At 38.0% G+C, this 22,508-nt stretch overlaps 1 protein-coding gene across 7 annotated transcripts in view; it reads left to right on the plus strand.

The window, feature by feature from the left end:
* ntrk3a (neurotrophic tyrosine kinase, receptor, type 3a) overlaps positions 1-22,508 on the plus strand; it is a 264,992-nt gene that overhangs the window by 87,241 nt on the left and 155,243 nt on the right. For all 7 annotated transcript variants that reach the window (XM_048157761.1, XM_048157762.1, XM_048157755.1 and 4 more), the window contains exon 4: positions 13,596-13,664. In XM_048157761.1, coding sequence (XP_048013718.1) covers positions 13,596-13,664 — 69 coding nt within the window. The remainder of the gene's footprint in view (positions 1-13,595; positions 13,665-22,508) is intronic.

Genomic DNA, 22,508 nt, shown 5'->3' on the forward strand with positions numbered 1-22,508 from the left:
CAAATTAGTTTTCTATCCATGCATGTGTTTTTTGACCTCATAATTCTTAATCAAAACGACACAACTCAGTCTTCCAATCAATCAACAAACTTTTCTCTAGTGACGTACTGTATGTTGAAGTTCTCCAATCATTTCGTCTGCATAAACCCTATCCCTTTATTACAATTGACTGCAAACTTGCATTGAGATCTGCCTCCATTCAATCAACGACTATTTTTTTCAATAATCCTTTTCACTCGGATATATACATCACAATACGAATAAAAAGGTTTGTCACTACTTCGTTACATTGAGACTTTAAGGTTAAATTATAACTTATTTGTATGTTTTTTCATTGATTCAGTGTCTAAAGTGATTCATAAAAAAAATTAACCACACCTGGCCCAAAAACAGACAATTTAGTCCAGTAGTCTAGTAGGGTTTATTGTAGGACAAATGCATTTGCTATGCGAGTGAAAATCAGCTTTCCTGTGCATGTAATAAACCTCAACATTTTTGTGAAATATTACATTGCTTTTTGCACATATTGAGGCAGTTTTAAAATAAAATGTAATAAAAGAATTCAGCTTTCTACACAACAAATGAACATCACAGTATCAACATTTCATTCGATTTCATTTCCTCCACTGTTCATTTCAACTGGAAATTGCAGTGAATTGGATGTACTGTATAGGAATGTCTTTTGAGTTTAGCAAAAATGTAGGTAATTTTTTTCTCAATGAGACCAGGCTGAAAAAAGCTACTGTATTTATAATTAAAAAAAATAAATAAATCAGTAGTCTGCATGTCATAGCCCGGAATACCATGACTTTCTACTTGCTATTGCTAGTTGTTTGTAGGTGGTAATGGTGGAGGAGACATTTGAGTATTTGATTAGACAAAAATGTACATTACGCCCCTGCATCCAGGATGAGTCAGCAATACATTTGGTCCATTTTCCCAGAACAGAAAAGTGCTATTTTAGTGGGGGTTTTTTTCTTCGTCTTGCAGGAATACACTCAAATACGCATGCTATAGCTATAGAATATCAGTAAAAAGTTTGGAGACACACATCTTTACTTATTTTTAACATTTTTCAAAAAAATCAAGCATTTATGCATCAGATCAAAAAGTTTTTAATCTCAAAATATATTCAGTCAATTGTGTCCCTTTTGTCTGGTAATACAAAGCTCTGGCATGAAACTCTAGATGGCGCAGGCTAATAGGTCCTTTAACACACCTGCTAATTATCACATCAATATCTATAGGTCACAGATGATTGGTTCCTGCTGTATTAGTAGCCAATGAGCTGCGTGCTTAATCTTTAAATACATGAGTTAGCATTGCTTAGTAGCGCAGCGTGCTTCAGAAACCCTCCACCTTCCCCAGCTCCACCTGTATAGATCTGCTACGGTTATTCATGTACGCTATATTGTACAGCAGCAGCATGTCTTACTTGCTCACAGCAGCGGGTCGTGTATGTATTGGCAGTAGCAAGTCCCGTACTTGCTCTGCAGCATAGCAGCAGCAGCATAGCAGATCTATTCCGCCAAGACCAAATATATCTACATTGTCATATCCATTACCATACCAAACACTCCGAGAGTTGTCATGACAGAAATATATATAAAGTCATATATAAACTAAACACCACAAAGCTTTAATTTTGATTTTATGCTATCATAAGTGCGAGTAAATAATGGTAACATTTTCAAGTTTGGGTGAACTATTCCTTTAAACTGTGTATTTTTGTGTCCATTCAGCCTCTCATCACAAACAATTGTTGCTGCTGGTGAAATATTTACTGTAATCCTCGTTTTTCCAGATCAGTGCTTTCATATAGAATGTTCTGAGCTGCCATCTGTTCCCAATGGACCAACAGAGAAGGCCAAGAGAAACGGGGTGCTGCTGCTTCCTGGGTTTCTCTTCTGACTTGCGCACACACACAAATCCTTGTTACCCTGTGGCTAAGCGCTAGCTTATTTATACTAACTGTTCATTATGAGAACATCCTTGTGGGTCCGTTTGTGTGTTACATCCACACAGTCATTCTCACCGCAGTGCTCATTTTCTGTGGGGTTATGTCTCATATGAGCAACTGTTTTCCTTTTTTTTTTGGTTTCTGTAGCACCAATTATCCCCTAATTATAAATATCAGATGTCAAAAACACCATAGTAAACCATAACCCACTGTTTCACAGCTCTGAGCACTGACAACATTAATTGATGCCCCTTGCCCAGGACCCAAAGGAGCATTCACAATCTCACACTCTTTGTGCTAGAAACTCACTGAATGGATTATTCCTGAAAAGTCATAAATCTTTCACTGTGAAGTGAGAATCTGAGACAAGCGGCGGTCAGAGATCATTAAAGAGACAATTAGCGCACAGACCCAGGGCCTACTGCTCGGCACGCCCCGGACAAACATATACTTTTCTGTTTTCGTTTTTTTTTGTATCCGTGACTGTGACAGCTAGGTGTAGTATCATAGGCGGTCTCTGGGGGCGCTAATACATATTTGGACTGATTAATTGCTCCCTACTGAGTGGAGAAGAAGATTTGTCTTTCGTGTCCCTCTGTCTACTGTCCTTTTCCTAAGTCCTTGAAGGCCACGGTAAGGACAGTGGTGTCATAGGCACCTTCAGGCCTCTGCGGCATTGTGGGAAGGGATTTGCGATGTATCATGGATGTGACTACAGCGGTAATGACCTAAGGTGGTAGGCTAGCAGTCTCATGGGAATAGCCCACATGATATGGGTTCTATATAAAACCTGTTTCCGTTATAGAGTACTGTATGTGTATTATTGACCAATTATTCAGCTTAGATATGAACTGAAAGAACTGCTAAACACATCTTGCCTTTTTGAGTTGACTGATGATTAGCACAATATCATGGCCGTTTGTGTAGCAACAACATCCCTTTTGTTCCTGTATGTTATTGAATAGAGGTCTTTAAGGAGAATTTCATAAAAGCACACTGTGAAAAAGAATTGTTGGTTTAACTTAAAAAAAGTAAGTTACCTGGTTCATTGAAATTAAAAATTTGAGTTAATACAATGAAGGCGATTGGTTTAATCAACAGAAACTCAAAATATTATGTTATCTGAACCACATGAATTATCTAAGTTGATAAGACAAAAGAAAAAATGTTGTGATAACAAATCATGAAAATAAATTTTTACAGTGTACAGTAGACATTTTAAAGTGCTCTTATTATGCTTTTTCAGATATAACCTTTTATAAAGTGTCTAATATAGCTGTTTGTGAATGTAAAATGTCTGCAAATGTCAAAGATCAAAGTGCATGACAAATGGAGTTATTGTCTCCTTAAAGAAATTCCAGTTTTACATCCTGCACGAACCTATGCAGGTTTGTAACAAATTTGCATAATGCTTGCCTGTTGTCTTCATTGGCTGTCCACGAACAATGTCTACTTTGACCCTCCCTCAAACACCGAGGCATGGAAGAGTTTGGTTTGCGTTGTTGACATATCGAGAGGACATATCGTTTTTTGCACTGGAAAAGAAAATTTATATTCACTTCCAAAGGATGAGAACTCTGGCTCAAATTGATATGGTAAAACCATTGCCATTGTTACTGTTCATATCACTAGATAGACAAGTGCTGAGGAAACCTTCTGAGCAGAGATTCAGATATAGTAATGGGGGTTTCGTTTCCGACATGCTATAAGCGGTTAGTCTCACGTAGCCAGACCTTCAGACTGATGCAGAAGCTCTGGACACTATTGCAGCTTTCATTGGCCAAGGACCGCTCAGAGGCCGTCTGACTGACATGTAATGCAGCCAATCACAGTTTGTTTGTTCCACATCATGTTAAGGGGCGTGATAATGTAAAGTCAATGTCCCTACAATAACAGACCGGCGTGCATCTAATAAATTCATTCAAGAATGCGGAGCAAGTTTACTGCAACAATGGAGCCGCGAACTTCACACACTTTTGAAAATCCAGTGTTTAGTAATTAAGCACTCATTGTCACAGTTATAAACACGACAGCTTTCTTTTTCCATGAGGGGGTTTGGCATCATGGCATTTGTTTCTACAACGCGACACTTGTGTCTCCCGGAAATCCCGTAGAATTCAACCGATCGGATGACAACTTTGAAACTCTAGAAGTGTTTCCAATTTTGTGTGCCATATGCAACAGACGTTCAGCCAATGATCCGTGGACTGAGACTAGTAAGCTGTAGACCAGCACTTCTCAAAGTCCGGACTCCGGTCCGGATCCGGACCCGGAGGGGATTCAATCCGGACCCGCCTCCATTTCGTATTTCAACTGCAGTAATTGTGTGTAAGGGATTAAAAGTGTGGATTTCCTACTTTGATAAACGCATGTCAAAATCATTTGTTTAGTGTTTTATGTCTTTTTGGAGATGGTCCGAAATTAAAGCGAAGGCGAGATATTTAAAGTTTTCCTCCGTGATTCAGTTGCCATGACATCCAGAGAGCATATAGGCTACTTTTGATGTAGCCTAATTGGGCGCGAGTTGCGCGACGCGACACTTCAGTAAGCGTTTGAATGGGTGTGGAGCAGTGGTTCTCAACCTGCGGCCCGTCACAAATGTAAATGCGGCCCGCGATATGCCGACCACAATAATAATAATAATTAAAAAAAAATTAGCATACAATTTATTTTTGTTTTAAAATTTAAATTAAAGTGAATTAAAAAAATATAAATGAGCTATAATGCTTTATTTGTCATATAAAATAATTTTGGTGAGCATTTATTATTTTCAGACATCAGCCAATGTAGGCTAATGACGCAATCATTCAGTTAACGAAACACAAGTCAGCGCACCCGCGGCTCGATGAGCCCAACTCGGCCGTGCGCTAGCGGATCCGATGCTGCTCGAGGGATTGCGACATGACAGAAAGCTTGTTATCGTCAGAGATTGTAATTAGCCTACAGTGCACTCATTGTTGTTTGTAAAAAGAGCTGAGTAATATTTGCTTATTAAGGCGTTTATGTGATTGTTTGGTGACTATTGCGATGATGTTGAAGAGAGTCATAAAGTCATACAGAATTAAATAGCAACTTAAAGTGATTGTATACACAGTTTGTGTGTTCATTGAGCATTACTGATTATTATTGTAAAGCTAATGTCAGTAAGTTAGTTTTTATTTGTTATTTATTGTGTGCAACATCTAAGTATAATAATAGTATTATCTGCTAATACCATAACATTAAATCTGATTGGTTTGCATTGGTGACGTCATATGTAAATTATATGCGGACCGTGAGACTTGCACTTGGACCATTGTGCGGCCCACTGGGAAAAAAGTTTGAGAACCACTGCTGTAGACCAATCATGACAGACTGGGCCATCTAATCAGAGCAGAGTAGGCTCTGGGAAAGGAAGGGTTTAGGGAGACTGAATTCTTTATCGAACCATTTCAGATACTGTGAGAAAAGGGGTGACGATGCAATGTATATAATGAGAAAGCATTTTTTTTGTTATATTTGTGATATGTATATAATTGAATGCAGAGAAATCTGTTATTTCAAAACGAAATCACTAAAGAGTGTTTTGTTATGCATGTATCCCCATTTAACTGTATGTAGGCTATTTATTTATTTATCTCTTAATTTATTTTATATTGCTGAGGTTTAAGGCTGGGTGAATTAGCATTTAAAGCAGGCTTACAGTATCTGGGACAGTGCAAAAAGCCATGAATAACTGACAGCTGTAGAAAGCAGACAAGCGTGGAGGATGAGGCAGCCGTAGAAACAAGTCTGAACAAAGCAAACGGAGCGATACATTGCTGACAGAGGGGATTTGAATATCCATGTGTGGGAAGGAAGGCCAGCCTGGCCTTGGAGAAGAAACTCTGACCTTGAAGACGCATTTGATGAATGTGTATTGGTCTAATAGTCATAGAAAAGCTGGGGAAAAATTCATATGGACTTATTTATTTTTGATGGGACTCTTTGGTGTAGGTGGGGGTTTTCTTTGTGCATATCCGCAGCTTATTTCCAAGCAACTCGGTTGTATATGAACCCAAAATGCTGGTTATCCTTCAAAATTGGACCTGTGACTGCACAAAATACGGAAAATACATTGTAGAGCTAGAAGATCTGCCTTTTATGATCTTCAAGGTTTATTTGAGGTCGCAAAAGGCATCACGGTCTCCTAAGAACTCCACAGCGGCAATTACTGTCTCGCAGGTGTCTGATATAAAAGATGTTTTCTCATCTGTGCTGCCAGTCCGTTCTGGTGCCTGTCTAGCATCCGCGGTGTCCCGCAGATAACACTCTACTCCTGAGGGAGTGACACCTGTTGTCTGTTGTTTACAGGTAGAAAAGCCTTCCCATGGTCCACTGACTGGCTGAGGGAAGCTCGGGGCCTGCCCCTGGGCCTCAGTTACCCCTTCATGCATAGTTACCTTAACCGGGACTGCAGGCTATGTATCTAATTGCCATTTTATGGCCGTTTAGCCCTTGCCTTCTCGTAACTCCTTCGATGTGTATTATTGATGAGGTGCTGCCATCCCAGAGCAGCTCACCAAATGCTTTCGGGCATTGAGAGCACAGCTCTCTGTCACTTCATTGTGAGGCTTATGCGTCTCCACGCGTGTATATGCCAAAACCACGGCATGGCCGTTCACGGACACATGGATGTTGTGAATATCGAGGCTAATTAGACACAGCTGTGCCACAGCGATATGCGTATGGAAAAGGAGGTAAAATAATGTGCTCTCCATTGTCTCTGCTCCCTTTTCCAGCTTCACAAAGATGCTCTCATTTAATTGAGGTGTTAATCAGAGATTTGGAATTTAATTACTGAGGTTTGTGCAGTGGGACATATATTCTTTTATTTCTTTATTTTCTGACTCCATTTGGTCAGAGGATTTCTAAGAAATAGGAAATGAATAATTAATCAAGTACATATACAATGTTAGAGGCAGAATTGAGCAGTAGCATCATTAACAGTAGTAAAATTGTAGCATAGCATAGCATTGTAGCATATGACTATAAGTGGCTTTGAGTAGCTTTACACTTACTAAAGCATTACTATAGGGTTTGCTTTCGACCAAATAGTTCTAGGAACTCAGTTCTAGGAACTAGCCACTAGGATAGTTCCCCAAGAACTAATTTCTCCCCCGGCCCATGTTCCTGGTTGCATTCACACTGAGAATAGGACCTCTGAAGCGGTCGACAACGGCGTTTTTGAAAGCAGCATTTAGACTCACTAAAAACTGGTGAATGGAGGATGCCGTGATCAGAGCTGTTTGTTTGTGTGTCGTGGGTTTCGTGATAACGGAGATGGAATGTAAACACATAATTTATGCGACTGAAAGAGCAAAAAGTGGGTCTAAGACAGGAACTCACCTATGGCAACTTTCAGTATTACATATCATTGAAGCGGAAAAAAGAACACAACCCTGCAGACAACAAGTAAATGCCGTTATCGCTGTTTTCCATGTTTGTGAAGTAAATATGTTTACACTGCTTTTTAAAATGCCGGGTGTCGGTGTTTGACGTGTTTGTCACTGATAGTTCCTATAGCGCTGGTTTAGACCCTACTCTGAAGTAGGAGCTAATTCAGTTCCCCCAAAAGGAGTTCCTAGAACTAAAATCGTTCTTAGTTCTTGTGGTACTATCTGGGTATTTCAGCCAAGGAACTATGAAAAGGTTCCTCGGGTGCGAAAGACCCTTTTTTCTCTGACAGCATTTAAGCCAGATACCCAGCCAGCACAGCATGGTGGGGTTGCTTAACTGGGGCCCAGACATTTTTGTCCACAGTTTCCATGGAGGCCCCACATGGGTTAGCCCAGATGAAATGAACACTGCTCAGTGTGCACACTACAGGCTGTTAAATGTAACACAGAAACATGCTGGAGTTAATGAGATAATAAGATCATAACGAGCAGAATCACTGAAGGACAGAGGAACAACAAGAACTACAACTTCAGCCACAGCCTTCGATGAAATCCACTGAAGATTAAAGACATTAAATCTCTCAAGATCTGATTAAACATCTCCACAAACAGCATTACCAGCTTCACTTATTACTAACCAGACTGACTTTATTTCTGACATACATCTACAAAAGTTGTTATTGAGAATTACCAGAGGTTTAGATGTTGATGATTTGTTGAAAATAAGTTTGTTTTGATGTCACCGTGATCGAGGTCAGTGCTTACTTCAGTTAGGCAGTTTGACTCTTGACTGTTTTAGTGTTAGTGTTTCTCTGGCTGCTCTAACTGTTAAGACAAGAAAAACAAGAGAAAATGTGTTTATCTATCATCAGCGGCTTCATGGTTTTCAAATTTTAAATGTAGCAATCTACTTTAGCCTTTTAGCTTCTCTTTAAAGGTTAACCATCAGCTTAGCTTAGATTATTTACTGTACAGTAGTTGGTAGCTTAGCATCTTAGCTCTTTCAAGTAGCTTTTCCTTAATAACCCATTATTTATTATTAATAATAATAATAATTCGCTCAGTTCATTTTTCTGTATAGTAGTTTGTAGCTTAGCATCTTAGCTACTTTTTTAGTAGCTTGCCTTAGACTGGTTATAAACAGTGTCCGTTTAATTTAGGAATTAATTTGCTGTTATCACAATAAATATCACCTTTTAAGTTGACTTTCTGAAAGTACTCTCAGAAATATTGTCCATTTCTATTTTTAATAACAATCTCAACCTTTGTATTTAGGTCTCACGTCACGTTTGATGTGTGATTTGATTATTTATTTCTTTATTGCCTCTTCTCCAAATCCAATTTTAGCTGACATTTCTTCTGACTGTAACGAAGTATGACCTTTGAAAAGGACACTTCCTGCATGCGGACACACGGCGGTTTGGGCAGCTTTGCTACACCACAGACCAGTCAAGGCCCGATTCCGCTTTCATGTGTTATCGTCATCACCTTCTCCGAGGCTGACCGTCACACATCCAAGAACAGCAGAAACGAGCGCACGGAAGCGTGTGCTTGGCAAGTGCAGTGTCTGGTTAGGAGCTAATGAAGCTTTCAGAGGGACTCAATAATTCCTCTTTCTCTATGCTAATGCGGGTGAATGATCTGTCTCAATAAGGCCCTTAACCCTCCTTCCCACGTCCCACATGTGCCAGACTCCGAATGGATGACACGGTAATGACATCATTCGTATGCAAGGGCACACATCGAGACCCCCTCCACCTTTACATGCGCATCAAGCACATGTAGGCGTGCTAACGGAGGTGTAAACATACGCGTACAGCCATAATGCTGCTAACAGGAAGTGTTTAAAGGCACTCCTGTTCTCATTCACCACTCGCACATGCCTCATTCTTCTCTGAAAGTCATTACCGTAATTGATAGTCTGCGACAATCTGAAAGGGTTTATTTAGGAGCTAAACTCCCTCAAGGGAGTGAGACGGTTCGCACGCGTCTTTGTTTATTGTGCTGTATTTTCAAACTAACGACGTGTGTGATTATTTTCAGTTCTTTGGAAATCTACTTTCATATTTTCAATTAATTACAATTTATGAGAATAAAAACATGAACAGAGGTGAGTTTTTATGCTGATGAATAAGTGGAATTCTCCATGAATAATATCCAGAATAGAGCCTGGACTAAACTTCTTTCTTTCTTTCTTTCTTTCTTTCTTTCTTTCTTTCTTAATATCAAGATTTTTTGTCAAGGATATTTTTGATATTCTGTTTTTTTTTTTTTTCCCAGTTTATCAATTTTATATTAATACCTCTGAAATACTATACTGTTTAAAATTCTGATTCTGTTATTTTATTATTTTGAGTACAATTAATAATAATAAGATTTATTTTTATTCTAAAACTTTTTTCAGCCAAACCAAATGTTTGTTTGTAGATATTAATATTGAATATTGACTTAAATTTCATATAAATTAAAGAAAAGAGATTTGTGTAAAAACTGAGAAAATTTAATGCGATTTTTTTTCATGTCTTTATTTACTTGTCTTTCTGAAACCCTTTAGAAAGAAAGCCAAAAAAAAAGCCTCTATTGCTTTTCTCTTTCATCTTTCTCTCTCCCCTCAACTTTTTCTGTCTTCAAATACATTAAAATCTCTTAGAGTTCTGTTAGTGAGTCAAACTGACTAACTGCTTCATCAATATGCAATAGTCAGAATCTTCTGTTTTTCATGATCCAGTTCCCCTAGCTGTCGAAGTCCTTGAAAGTTATTTTTCCATTGAATATTTGTTATTGTGTGAGGGTCTTGCAGGAATCAAGCCTTGATGGACAGCACTCCGTGTTATTTAGTTGTCCTGATCCCCCAGACCCCTTTCCTTTAAAGCCCACTGTCCAGATGAACTCTTCTGTGTGCTGAGAATAATAATGTCCTCGCCAAAATACAGAGCCTTTGCGTGTCCCTGTGGAGGCCACCTTAATAATCTCATTATCAATTTAATGAGGTGATTAGAATGCCGAGGGCAAGCGGAGCAGGAGTGGGCGCGTTACCGAGAAACTTTCGTTTGAGGAACCGAAGGTTATTTTGTTTGTCAATTTATACATTTTTGTCTGTCTTTTTCCCACCCGCCACCTTCTCGTGTCTGCGGTGGGTGTCAGGACGCTCTCCGTGACTGGTTAGCTGGTTCCCATCCTGCGACACAGGAAATGGGAAGAAAAGAAAGTGTGAGGATTCACAGGCTGAAGTTGCTATGGCAACAAGTCAGAGCAGCAAGCACTTTTTATTTTATTTATTTATTTATTTATTTATTTTTTGCTGCTGGAGATTCCTTATGCGCCACACTAGGGACCGGCTAAGCAGATTCAGATTACGCACATTAGCATGTTGAAGTGACTTTGTCTTGAAAATATCCAACAAGTGGGTGTTTTCATTTCACTTGGTTCCTTTCAAGAGCTCTTCAGGAAGCACACCTTGTTTTCAGCGGCACTTATATCTTTTTTTACATGATATGCCAAAGGGGCCCTTTTAGTGCAGTTTTTTCCTCTTATGACTTTATTAGCTGCAAAAAATATGCGTGCTGGGGTTGCTAAACAAAGTTTACATTTTTAAAGAAACGAATGCTTAGAAAAAAAAAGAGGACCCACTTTATATTAAGTGGCCTTAACTACTATGTACTTACATTTAAATTAATCATTTGATACAATGCACTTATTGTGTACATACATGTTTTTACATTGTACTTATATTTTAAAAACACCTGCATGTAATTACATCTGTAATTAATTTCTGTAATTACATTTATAATTACACTGTTGACCCATCCCTTACACCTTACCCCTACCCTTAAACCTACCCATACCACCAAAGCTTTCCCTAACCTTACCCGTACCCCACCTCAATTGCAGCAAAAGTGTTTTGCAATTCAATATGAACCCAATAAGTACATTGTACTTAGTTTTTGATGTAAGTACATAGTAATTAAGGCCACTTAATATAAAGTGGGACCAAAAAAGAATTAAATTTATGTTGTCAAACAGAGTGTAATTTATGTAAAACTGTCACTTTTGATCAAAAATCACTTAAAATAAAATAAATAACTGACCCCAAATCTCTCTCTCACACACACACACACACTCACACACACACACACACAGTTGTGCGTTATGACCATTACATAGGCACATGTGAAACATAAGTAATAAATTATCATTTTGATTTTCATTTTGAATTTACTGTACATGTTTGATATTTGAACTTGGTTAACTCAAGTTGTAAAGGCCTAGATCTGGCTCTCTCTGTTCTGTGTACAGTTGTTCTAGTTAGCTGTAATGATCTTTTGTTTTGCTGTCAGTAGATGCTGAAAGAAAATGCAGGTGAAGGGACGGGTCAGGGACGGGCAGCCAGCACGCTCCGGTCCCCTGGGCAGCACTGGGGCGAAAGGATGCATCTGGGTGCATTGATTATCTGTCAACTGCTCCTGATAGGATCTGAGCGGGCCAGTGTTGGGGGTATTAAGTGATCTGAAGTATTCAATAAATATTGATAATGAAGGCCTGTTAGTGAGGCTCCAGGGTTTTTGTTTCAGCCCCAGGAGGGGCATTGCTTGCTGCCGTCCCACAAGGCGTTGTGTAGTTGTGCATGTGCGTATGCAAGAGGAAAGATCTAAAAACTGAACTGATGATTTCTTTTAGTTTAAAGGAATGTTCACCCAAAATATGCAAATGAATAGGTGCCTCTCGGTTGACGCTTGAAAAGCTACAAACAACGATTATGACAGTAATCAATATGACTCCAGTGGATGAATCAATATCTTCTGAAGCCAAATGATAGGTGTGTATAATAACTTTTTAAACTTTTTTTCTTTCCGTCTAGTCTAGGCGATCCTCTGTACTTCGCCGTTTCGTCTCGCTCGAGCTTCACAACTCACTTATTGTACGTCACATGTCACAACGTCCCTCTCATGAACGCTCATATGACAGTAGACCGGAAACAATGATTTCAAAAAGTTCAAATATTAGTATTTTTCACACATTTCTCTTCAGAGGACATTGATTCATTCACTAGAGTTGTATAGATTACCGTCACGATTGCTGTGGATCTGAAGAGAGAAAATGAAATTCATTGGCAGTGCTGGGTAGATTACTTACAAATTGTATTCATTACTGATTCCAAATTACATGACAAAAGTTGTAGTTACTAATGTAATCCATGACATTACACATTAAAGGTAATATAATCAGACTACTTTTTGATTACTTTTAGATTACTTTTACCTAACTCGTTTATTACATTGATTTGAATAGGAAAATCTTGTACCATATTGATATAAAAACACAAAGAGAAAGAAAATATATTCCATTCTTTTCGTTATGCACAACATGAAGTGCATTAAATATTACATTACGTCAAGGTTTCCCAAAGTGGGGTTTGTGAAGGAACTACAAAATATAGAATTCTAAAATAAAAACAATCAAAATAAAACACTTACTAAAAAAGATTAAATATTTATTTGTTTACCTGCATGTCATGTGACTATTAACCTGTAGGCTTTTGAAAAAAAAAGTAGTAGTAGGGAGAATCAATGAATTATGAATAATTTACTGCCATTGTGAGAATATCATGTAATCCATAAAAAAAACTGACTGTATTCCCATTACAAGTTTACTAAAAAATATAATCTAATTACAAGTACTTAATTTTTTTAATCTGATTACGTACAGCAATCCAGATTACATGTAATCAATCACTACTCACTACTGTACATTGGGGATGGCATGAAGGTCGTGAACTATCCCCTTAATAATTATACCTTTAATTTCCGTGCCATCCAACTGTATTAGTTACTGGACTGGACTTGACACAAACATCATTTAGAAACCCTCACTTCTGTTTTTGATTAATGATTCCATCATGGCCTCCCACATCTGAAAACTCTGTTCTGAAAACATGCCTTATCTACTTCACAGTCATTTAGCATTGTATTGAGTTTAGTGGCTTTTAAGGCTCCAGGATTCCTTCTCCTCAATTTAATTTGTTGTCTTGAAAATGACCAAGTCTCTGTTTATTGAATTGCCGGGCTGCAAGGTAGCGTGCCATTGGACTTATTCTCTTAACTTTGGGCTGGTCGCCGCACTGCCGTTGTTTGGCTCCCCTGTGTTTTCTTTATCACCTTGTCGCAAATAGTCAGTGTTAAATCATTAAACTCTCTCTCTTTGTTTTCTCTCCCCTGCAGAAACTTGTCCGGGAACCCTCTGACAACTCTCTCATGGCAACTCTTTCAGAATCTCCAACTTTTCGAGCTGTAAGTTAAATGTGTTTTTCTTTCTTTCTCTATACTCTCAAGCCTCCATTGATTGTTGCTGTGATTAACACTGGCGTACAGACACCTGCAGGTTTTAATTTCTTATCTAACACCATAAGCAACCAAGGATGCACCATGATATGCTTGTTGTGAAACACTGAATATCCTGTAAATTTCAGAACTGAAAACATCCTTGTTAGTTCAATAAAAGCCAGGCCCAGCAAACGACTTATCCCAGAATGTGCCTAAAGATAGGTGAAATGCCACCTCTGCAGAAGAAATCAATGCCTACTTCATCATTGCAACATTTGCAACGCCCACTGGTATGTTATTGAGATGACGACGAAGAGAGAACAGCGATACAGGACTAAAAATAGCATTAATTTTCAAAGGATCCTAATGCTAGGAATATGGTTTTTTTTTTTTTTTCAACCATTTGAATGTCTCAGTTGAGCATTATTTATTTATATTGGGTACATTTCACTATGGATTCTTTGGTAAATCAATTGCATTTCAGCACAGGCTTTGCAAACAGACTTTTACCATATGAACTCGACAGTAATGCAACAACATGTAAGTAACTGTGTTAATTCTAATGCCTGATCTGATATGTAATGATTCATGTACAGTCAGATGTTCTTTGTCTATTTGTCAGTAAATCAAAGCGGTCAACTTCACGTTGTTCCTCTAAGTAGGATGAAAATAATCTGTTATTTAAACAGTGATTTAATTAGATATAGAAAGCGATCAAAGAACGCTCCCTTTGCAGTCGCTGGAGCTGTCAATCAAACAGCGCGAGTTTATCATCTGGATTCGCTCCAAAACTCTCGTTTTATTCAACTAATATCTTAGTTACATCGCGTTTGCACTGTTAGTTATGATGAAAGCATTCATTAGTATGCAGAAATTGAGTTGCAATGACGAGATCACTGCTTTCATGCGCTCAACAACATGTGCAGACCTGCCAACATGTACGCATTTTGCGTACCAGGTACGCATTTTGACCTCAAAGTACGCTGGTACGATTTGTCACTCTATACTACGCAAAAACCCGGTGACTCCTCTGTGCACGACTAGTACTCAAATCCAGCAAAAGAGTTCGACCAATCAGCGCTGGGTTTATTTCCCCAAATAGCAAGCGGGGATGATTGACAAATGCGTACGGCCTATCAATAAAAAGAGACTGCAAATCGACAGCAACACAAAATCACGCTCAATCCCTCCTTCCACTCCCGCCGTCTCAGTGACTGAATTCTCAAGCGAGGACAGCACACTCACGGTTTTTTAACTTCTTAAGGTAAACGGGTATAAAATGCACAAGTAATGTTGAACAACAAATCTAAATAAAATTGAAATCGCTGATTATGAAAATGTTGTGATGTGTGACTGACTGACAAGCGCGAGTCTGGAGAAACAGGCGTTTATTTATTTATTCTCAGTGTTGAGAAACATATATAGCCTACATGTGTTGCATTATTGTGTTATTACTAACTAAAGTAACTAATTATGTTACATAGCCTACTTATTTTGTATGAAAACTAGCACATTAGTTACTTATGCATTTAAAATGACCGCTGTTTCAATGCTGCTCGCGAGCTCTCTCTCATAAACACAAACGCGCGCGCACACAGAGAGGTAAAATGAAAATTGCCGTGCTTGGTTTAAAATTTGTTCTTGCTTGTGTTATTTTTTTGTCAGAAAACATTTTGAATTATCCATCCGTGTTTTTAATATTCGGTAAATGACGGACGCTTTAGTTAACACAACCCCTCGTTATATGTCGGACTAACTTCTTGATATTCTTGAATACTCGATTCGTTTGCTCTTATTGGTCCTTTCTATTCATTGTCAACTGTTTTCTATAAATATGTTTGTATTGGCTAACCTTTATTCAGCAGATGTTTGTCTTGTTTATAATTCAAAGACAGCACGCTACAAATAGAAACCCTTTTTTTTTCTTTGGGATTTAGTATCATATTTGGATATTGTAATAATAAATTAAGTATTTGAAATGGATCACATGTAAACTCAATGTTTACTGTTTTCTAAGGGTTTCTTAATTGTAGACTAGTTTTCATTACAAAACCTGTATAAACGACTCAACTGTCAGGTTAGTTGTAGGCCTATGTAAATATAGCCTTCTTGAAATTGCAAACAAAAAATTTTAGTCCATATTAAATATATGCGAATGCGATTCACTTGTGGTTGTCAGTTTGTATAAGAACACATTATGCAATGCAAGATTAATCATGTATTAAAAAAATGCTTTTGAGCAGGTGTAGTAAAATTTTTAATTGTGTCAAATTAAAAAAAACTTTAACAGTCAAAATTAGATTAACAAAGATGGGTGTGTGTGCTTTGTGTATTGTATTCTCAAAAATGTAAAAAATTACAAACCCCCCCCCCCCCCCCCCACCCCCCGTCCCGTCACACTGGTACTCAAAAAATTTTTCCAAGGTTGGCAGGTCTGCATGTGATCGGCTACAATGTTCATCGCTGCAACCTTTCATGCCACGATCTAAATGTAATGCCATAGATCTGCAGCACTTTTCACGATTAGTTAACCTTGAGAGCTGTAATAGTAAAAACATGCTAAATCGAGAGAGTAATACTTAGCTATTTCATATGCAAAGATGTTAGCCAATCACAGCAGTGGGCGTTTACACTGAAGTCTCACAGCAGACACGCCCCTTAAAACAGAGCGTTCAGATAAGAGGGCTAAAATCAGGGTAGGAATTGCCTTTTATTTCTAAATTATGACAATAAATTTGCAATATATTTGACTTTCTGGTGGCATATCACATATATATCATGTATATCACACATTATAAAATTATATTTCAGAAATTATGTTTTAAAGTATCCAATGTAAACTTTGTCTTTGCTCTGTGCTCTACAGTATATTATGATCTTTAAATCATTAGAAAATGCTTTGAACGTGTTTACCTATTTATTTGCCGATTATGTGAAACCAATGTGTGGCAGCGTTAGCAGGTCATTGGGCTTTTGTCTCAGGATTATAGCAAATCAAGTAAAGCGATTTCATAATTATAGCAGAGGTGTCATCACAGTCCTGTCCAACAAGCAAACACTAATCAGCTGAGTGCATAGGGCTTTATCCATACAGGCATCTGCGTCTGTGTGTATTCGTGTGCGCGTGACTAAACGTGATATTTTAAGCCAGGGAAGCAGGACAGCTCCTCTGAGGTGGCCCATCTTCTCTGCAGGGTTAGCACGTCCTTTGGAGATCCTCCAAGGAGAGGAGTACTTTTGGATTTCCAGTGAGATATCGAACATGTGTTATCCTTAGAAAAAGGAAAGTGCTAACAAAAACATGTGTCCATGTACTTTCCTTTATCTTGGTGGGTAACTATCCTAATTTAGCCTCATATACAAGAGAGCCTTCTAGTGACGTTTAGGATAAATATGATCTTGTTTATAATTTAAATGTGTAGTTAACATCTTATTATGACGTTTAGCTTCTTTGGTTCATTCATATTATGCAGGACAGAAAGAAATGACAAATTTCCTAGCATTCACAGCTGCGCTTGGGGCAAGTCATGTGATTAGACTGAGGGTAAATGAATTTCGTGTGACATAACACAGGTCATATGGGTAATACCAGAGCCATGAAGCGATAATGATTGTGGGACACCCTCTCCAATGGGACAACACAACCATATTACATATGTGCACTGTTATGTAATACTAACACAAATGCCATCTGCAACTTAAATATTTATTGTTATGTGATTATGGCCTGGTTTCACAGACAGGGCTTAGATTAAGCCAGGATTAGACCTTAGTTCAATTAGGATATTTAAGTAATCGTGCCTCAGAAAAAAAAAAAAACATTACTGGTGTGTATCTTGAGACAAAACATATTTTAAGATATAGCAGTGCAAGTTGATTTCAGTTAAAAAAGCTCAAACATGCATTTAAGCCTTGTCCATTTAATGTCATATATTAAAAAAAAACCTTCTCTAATTGGTACTGACATGTGGATTAAGCAGAAGCATAAATCACTGATTAGCAATTTCTGAGCGCATGGTCAGTATGTCTTGAAAGGTTTAAATGTTGTCAAATTTCTCTATCGAAAAAAATAAATGAGATTTTGACTTCTGGAACCTGAACAAACTGACATGAAATTATTTTTATATGAACAAACCATCTCCCTTTAAATGTAGTAGAATTTCCGCCAAATTTCATGAATGACACACACCCACACACACACATGCAACGTTTTTACTTGATTTCTGATGCATTTTGAGTGTTTCTATTATCAGCCTGTGACGGACAGTTGGTCGTCATGGAGCTGCTCCACTTGGGGACACATCTGTTGATTAAAAACAGATAAGCTGAAAGACGGTTCCTGTCTTCCGACCAGCATGGAGCCAAAATCATCATTCTTTAAAAGAGGACACTGTTTTGTGCCCTTTAAGTGCCTCTTTTAGTTGTATTTGATGGTTGTGAGCATAATACGAAACAAAAATTGGATTCAATTGGATAAAGACTTTTTACTTGTTTTAAAAAATCTTTGTATAAGGCTTAGAATTTTTATTATAAATATAAACTTTACATTTATTTTCAACTACTAATATTATTATTAATGTTGCAACATTATAATTATGTAATTGTAATATTTTCATATTTTTATTTACTATTTTTATGATACTATTTACCAACTTAATTTAAATATTCTATATAATAATTATTTAAATACATTATTTTATATATATATATATATATATATATATATATATATATATATATATATATATATATATATATATATTAGCTTATTACGTATTTTAAGTGACAAATAGCTGATTAAGAGCTTATATAGAGCGCAACAGTCAGGTTCCGAAAGTAAAAATTCCATATGAAAAATGATTTTAATAACTTATAAATCTAAAGGCAACCCTACTGTGAACTACGAGGTTGTTAATCGATGGTATTTGCTTCTGCTGAAGCCATCAGCCTAGCCTGACTTCGTCATACTCATATTCTAGGCAGAATGTGAGTCTGATACTGCTCCATTGCACTTGAATTATAGGGCGTGTCTTAACCGAACCAGTAAAAAAAAAAAACTCTGCACTCAATTGGATAGACCTACAACCAATCAGAGCAACGCAGTAAGTGACGTATGTTGAACTTGTACTTAAACTTTTGCCGAATCCCGTTGGAAGGACGGCAAACACATCTTTCCCATCGACAAATGCCTTGATTGCGGTTCTTTGTTCGTCTTTTAAAATTAATGCGCTGTCGATTTCTTTTATTACAGACGTGATAGCGGAATCTAAACATCTTACTTCTCCAGCTGCAGTCATCGTTGGTGAAAACCAATTCAACCCAAGCGCTCTTTGATGACGTGGGTGGTTACGTAACCGCAGATAGCCTGTCCATCATCGATTAAAGCCCGCCCTGGCAATTTGATTGGCTCGGCCTTCTGGGAGCCGAGCATAATTACTCCACAATGGATCGAGTCCAGACCGAACTTCCCGTCCAAAAAATGTTGTGGGCGGGGTTCGGGCTGGCACCCAGGCTACCATCAGCCAGCATTATTTCAGCTTATTTTTTAAAATAATTGTTAACAGCAGGATTTCTGGTGGAAAAACTCCATTACCCATGATGCGGTACAGAAAGTTCCACCAATCAGAGAGTCACAATAGCCACAATAGCTCTTTAGGTCCGCCCACTTCCATGAAACACTGCGAATGACGTAATCGAGTCAATCTCTCTACACTCTCAAAAAACTTAAATGTTGGTATATATGCATATTTTGCAATAAACAATGCTTCTTGGAATTGTAGTTCTTATCATCACTAAAAACGTCAAGTATATAGTATTGTACCTTTGTATTTTGGTCTGATTTTCAAATACTTTTTTGCTCCAAATCAAAGTTTGTAGTGTTGTGATTCACCTCATAGCTGATTGGCTTGGTTCATGGCTTATAACAGTTTAACAAAGACTTTTTAAAAAATTCCTATGGAAAAATATTTCCGGATCCAGTGCTACTGAAAAAGGGGGATGGGCACTGTTACACTTTATATTAAGGATGGGAAGCTAATCCTTAACTACTGCTTTGTCTTCTAAAGTGGCATGTTGTTTAAGCAATAAGTTCATCTGCCAGTGTGAATTCAACCGTGGTTTTGGTATATGAAGCACATTCAATGCAACAAAGCAGTCTGCACTACAGGCCTGTATTACTAGCATAATGGTTTAAGCACATTAGTGCTTTACTTTGATATGTACTCTTGGAAGACTCTGATGCAACCGTCACAGTGCTGCCAAGATTTGAGACGCAGGCTGTGGGAATCACACATAATGTCTGCAGTCAGTGCCAGCACTGTCACTCTATAAGAACTGATGCGAACACCTGTAAAAGCGTCTTAGCGTGAATGTGAGTGTTTGTCCACACCCACGCGCAAGTGTGCTCACACATGTAATTGCTGTCAGTTTTTCTTCTTGACGGCCGGGAGGTGAGAGGGGCGGTGTGTGTGCGGCTCAGGACCGAGGGTATAATCACTGGATAGTGGAACGACCTGTGCAGAAAAGCCAGCCTACTCTGAAACTTCTTAATCACTGCAGGTAGCATGCAGGGAATGTGCCAATTACCCATGCCTCATATGGAAACCCATACCACAAGAATGCAAGGTCTGAATTGTCTTCACTGGAGGCTTTTCTGACTGAATATTGATTATGTGATCTTATTTCAATTCATTTGGATTCATTAATTGGCATATTATGCAATTCATTTGGTTTTTAATCAGTTGACAGCCCTAATTTGTACATTGGCTGTTCCCTTCAGAACCGTAGGTGGTTACGAGGGATTGTGTGTGGTTGTTAAGGTGTTGCTAGGGTGTTTAAAATGGTTGCTAAGTGTTTACTTGCTAGTTGCATATTGAGTTATGTGATTTTTACGTTTAATTAATTTAATTTTAATTTTTTATGCAGTTTTCCTGTAAATGAACGGCCAAAATGCATAAAAAGTTTCTCATTTTTAGTTGAAAACGGTGTCGTGTAAACAGCCCCCAAGTCAATGCTGCGTCATGACGCATTGGGAATGCTACTCAGGGAACCAGGGTTACATACGTAACCTGAGACGTTCCCTTTTGTGGGAACTGTCGACGCTGCGTCATGATGCATTCCCAATGCGTCATGATGCAGCGTCTCGTTCCCTTCTCAGGGAACCAGGGTTACATACGTAACCTGAGACGTTTTCTGTTAAAAGAACTGAAAGGGACTTAAATTATTGAATCGTTTTACTTGAACTGTCTAAACCAAATGATTCACTAGAACCAATCAGACTTTTCAGACCCGCACATTATGAAATAAACATTACAACTTCTATTAGATATTACTAAAAAAATAAAAGGATTGACGAAAGACTGATTTTGATGTATTTTCCGATCACTGAAATTTTGCCTTAGATGGCAAAATTGTGGCAAAAATCGCACTTTACACAAGAGACGGATCAGACATTTATATTTTCATTCTCCTCAGGCACTAGCTGTCCCAAAAAGAATGAAGAGAAACAGTAAGGGCTGCAGTAATCAAGACAGATATAGAGTGAGATCGAGAAAACTGCATTCAGCAGGAAAATTGTGGCCTGAAATCAGATCTCTCACAGATACCATATTGTACAGAGTGAATGAACATAATTAGTCTGCTTTGTACAATAACGCAGCAGAGGACACTGGAGTAGACTAATCTGAGGTGCAGATGTAGGCCAAGTGTCTCATTTATGTTTATTTGCCGCAAATCCATTTAAGCATTCCTCGTAAATAAGCTTGTAGAAGAACAGCAGGGAAGCGCTGTAGTTTTCTGTTTTCACAATTATCTATTTTCTGACATCTTTGCTTTTTTACAACTGAACCGAAGATATTGAGGCCTTCGACTGTAATGCCACTGTTAGATTGAACATTTCTCTGACAGAATATACCTTAACTCCTCACTCCCATCCCCCTTTTTTGTTATTTTCCTTCAGTGATTACAATCTCAAGGCAAGCGTGAAGTATGCCTGAATGTTTGTCAGCTTGCCCTTGAGGTGATCTTGATTTTAAAGATGTCCGCTGATCCTTCGCGACAAGTCCTTGGTATCTCTCGCATTGTCAGAATTTTATTGACGTGGAGAGTCATTGTTGGGCAGAATCAAAGCAGAACGTATCTCATTCAGTCACGTGGCTGGAGCATGACACATTAAAGACTCAGATCTACACGATTAGCGGGTTTAGCACAAGTGAATTTCTTATCATAGTCCATGTAGACTGCTGTATGCACACTATTTGTCATTTTATATATTTTTCTCATAAAGATAAACTTCTCAACCGGTAGGTTACTGCTCAAAAATGGGTTACAGCAGGTCCAACACAGTCATGGGCAACTGGGTAAAAACGATGCTAAATGCTAATAATAAAGTTAAACTAACAGATAGCAACACAACAAGAGAGGAGTAAACACTTTTCATATATTTTATTGTTCATAAAAAACAAACAAACAAAAGTATTAGGTGCAAATTCATTCAAATTAGCCAGATGCTAATATCGACCTGTTGTTCGACATGCCCTCATTCTCAAGAACTACAAAACTACAGTAGTTAAAGGATTAGTTCATTTCAAAATTAAAATTTCCTGATAATTTACTCACTGCCATGTCATTCAAGATGTTTATGTCTATCTTTCTTCAGTCGAAAAGAAATTAAGAGTTTTTAAGGATTTTCCAGGATTTTTCTCCATATAGCGGACAACACCAGGGTACAATGGGTTGAAGGTGCAAATTGCAGTTTCAATGCAGCCTCAAAGGGCTCTACACGATCCCATGCGAGGAATAAGAGTCTTATCT

The sequence above is a fragment of the Megalobrama amblycephala genome, linkage group LG15, assembly GCF_018812025.1.
Source record: "Megalobrama amblycephala isolate DHTTF-2021 linkage group LG15, ASM1881202v1, whole genome shotgun sequence".
NCBI lineage: Eukaryota > Metazoa > Chordata > Actinopteri > Cypriniformes > Xenocyprididae > Megalobrama > Megalobrama amblycephala.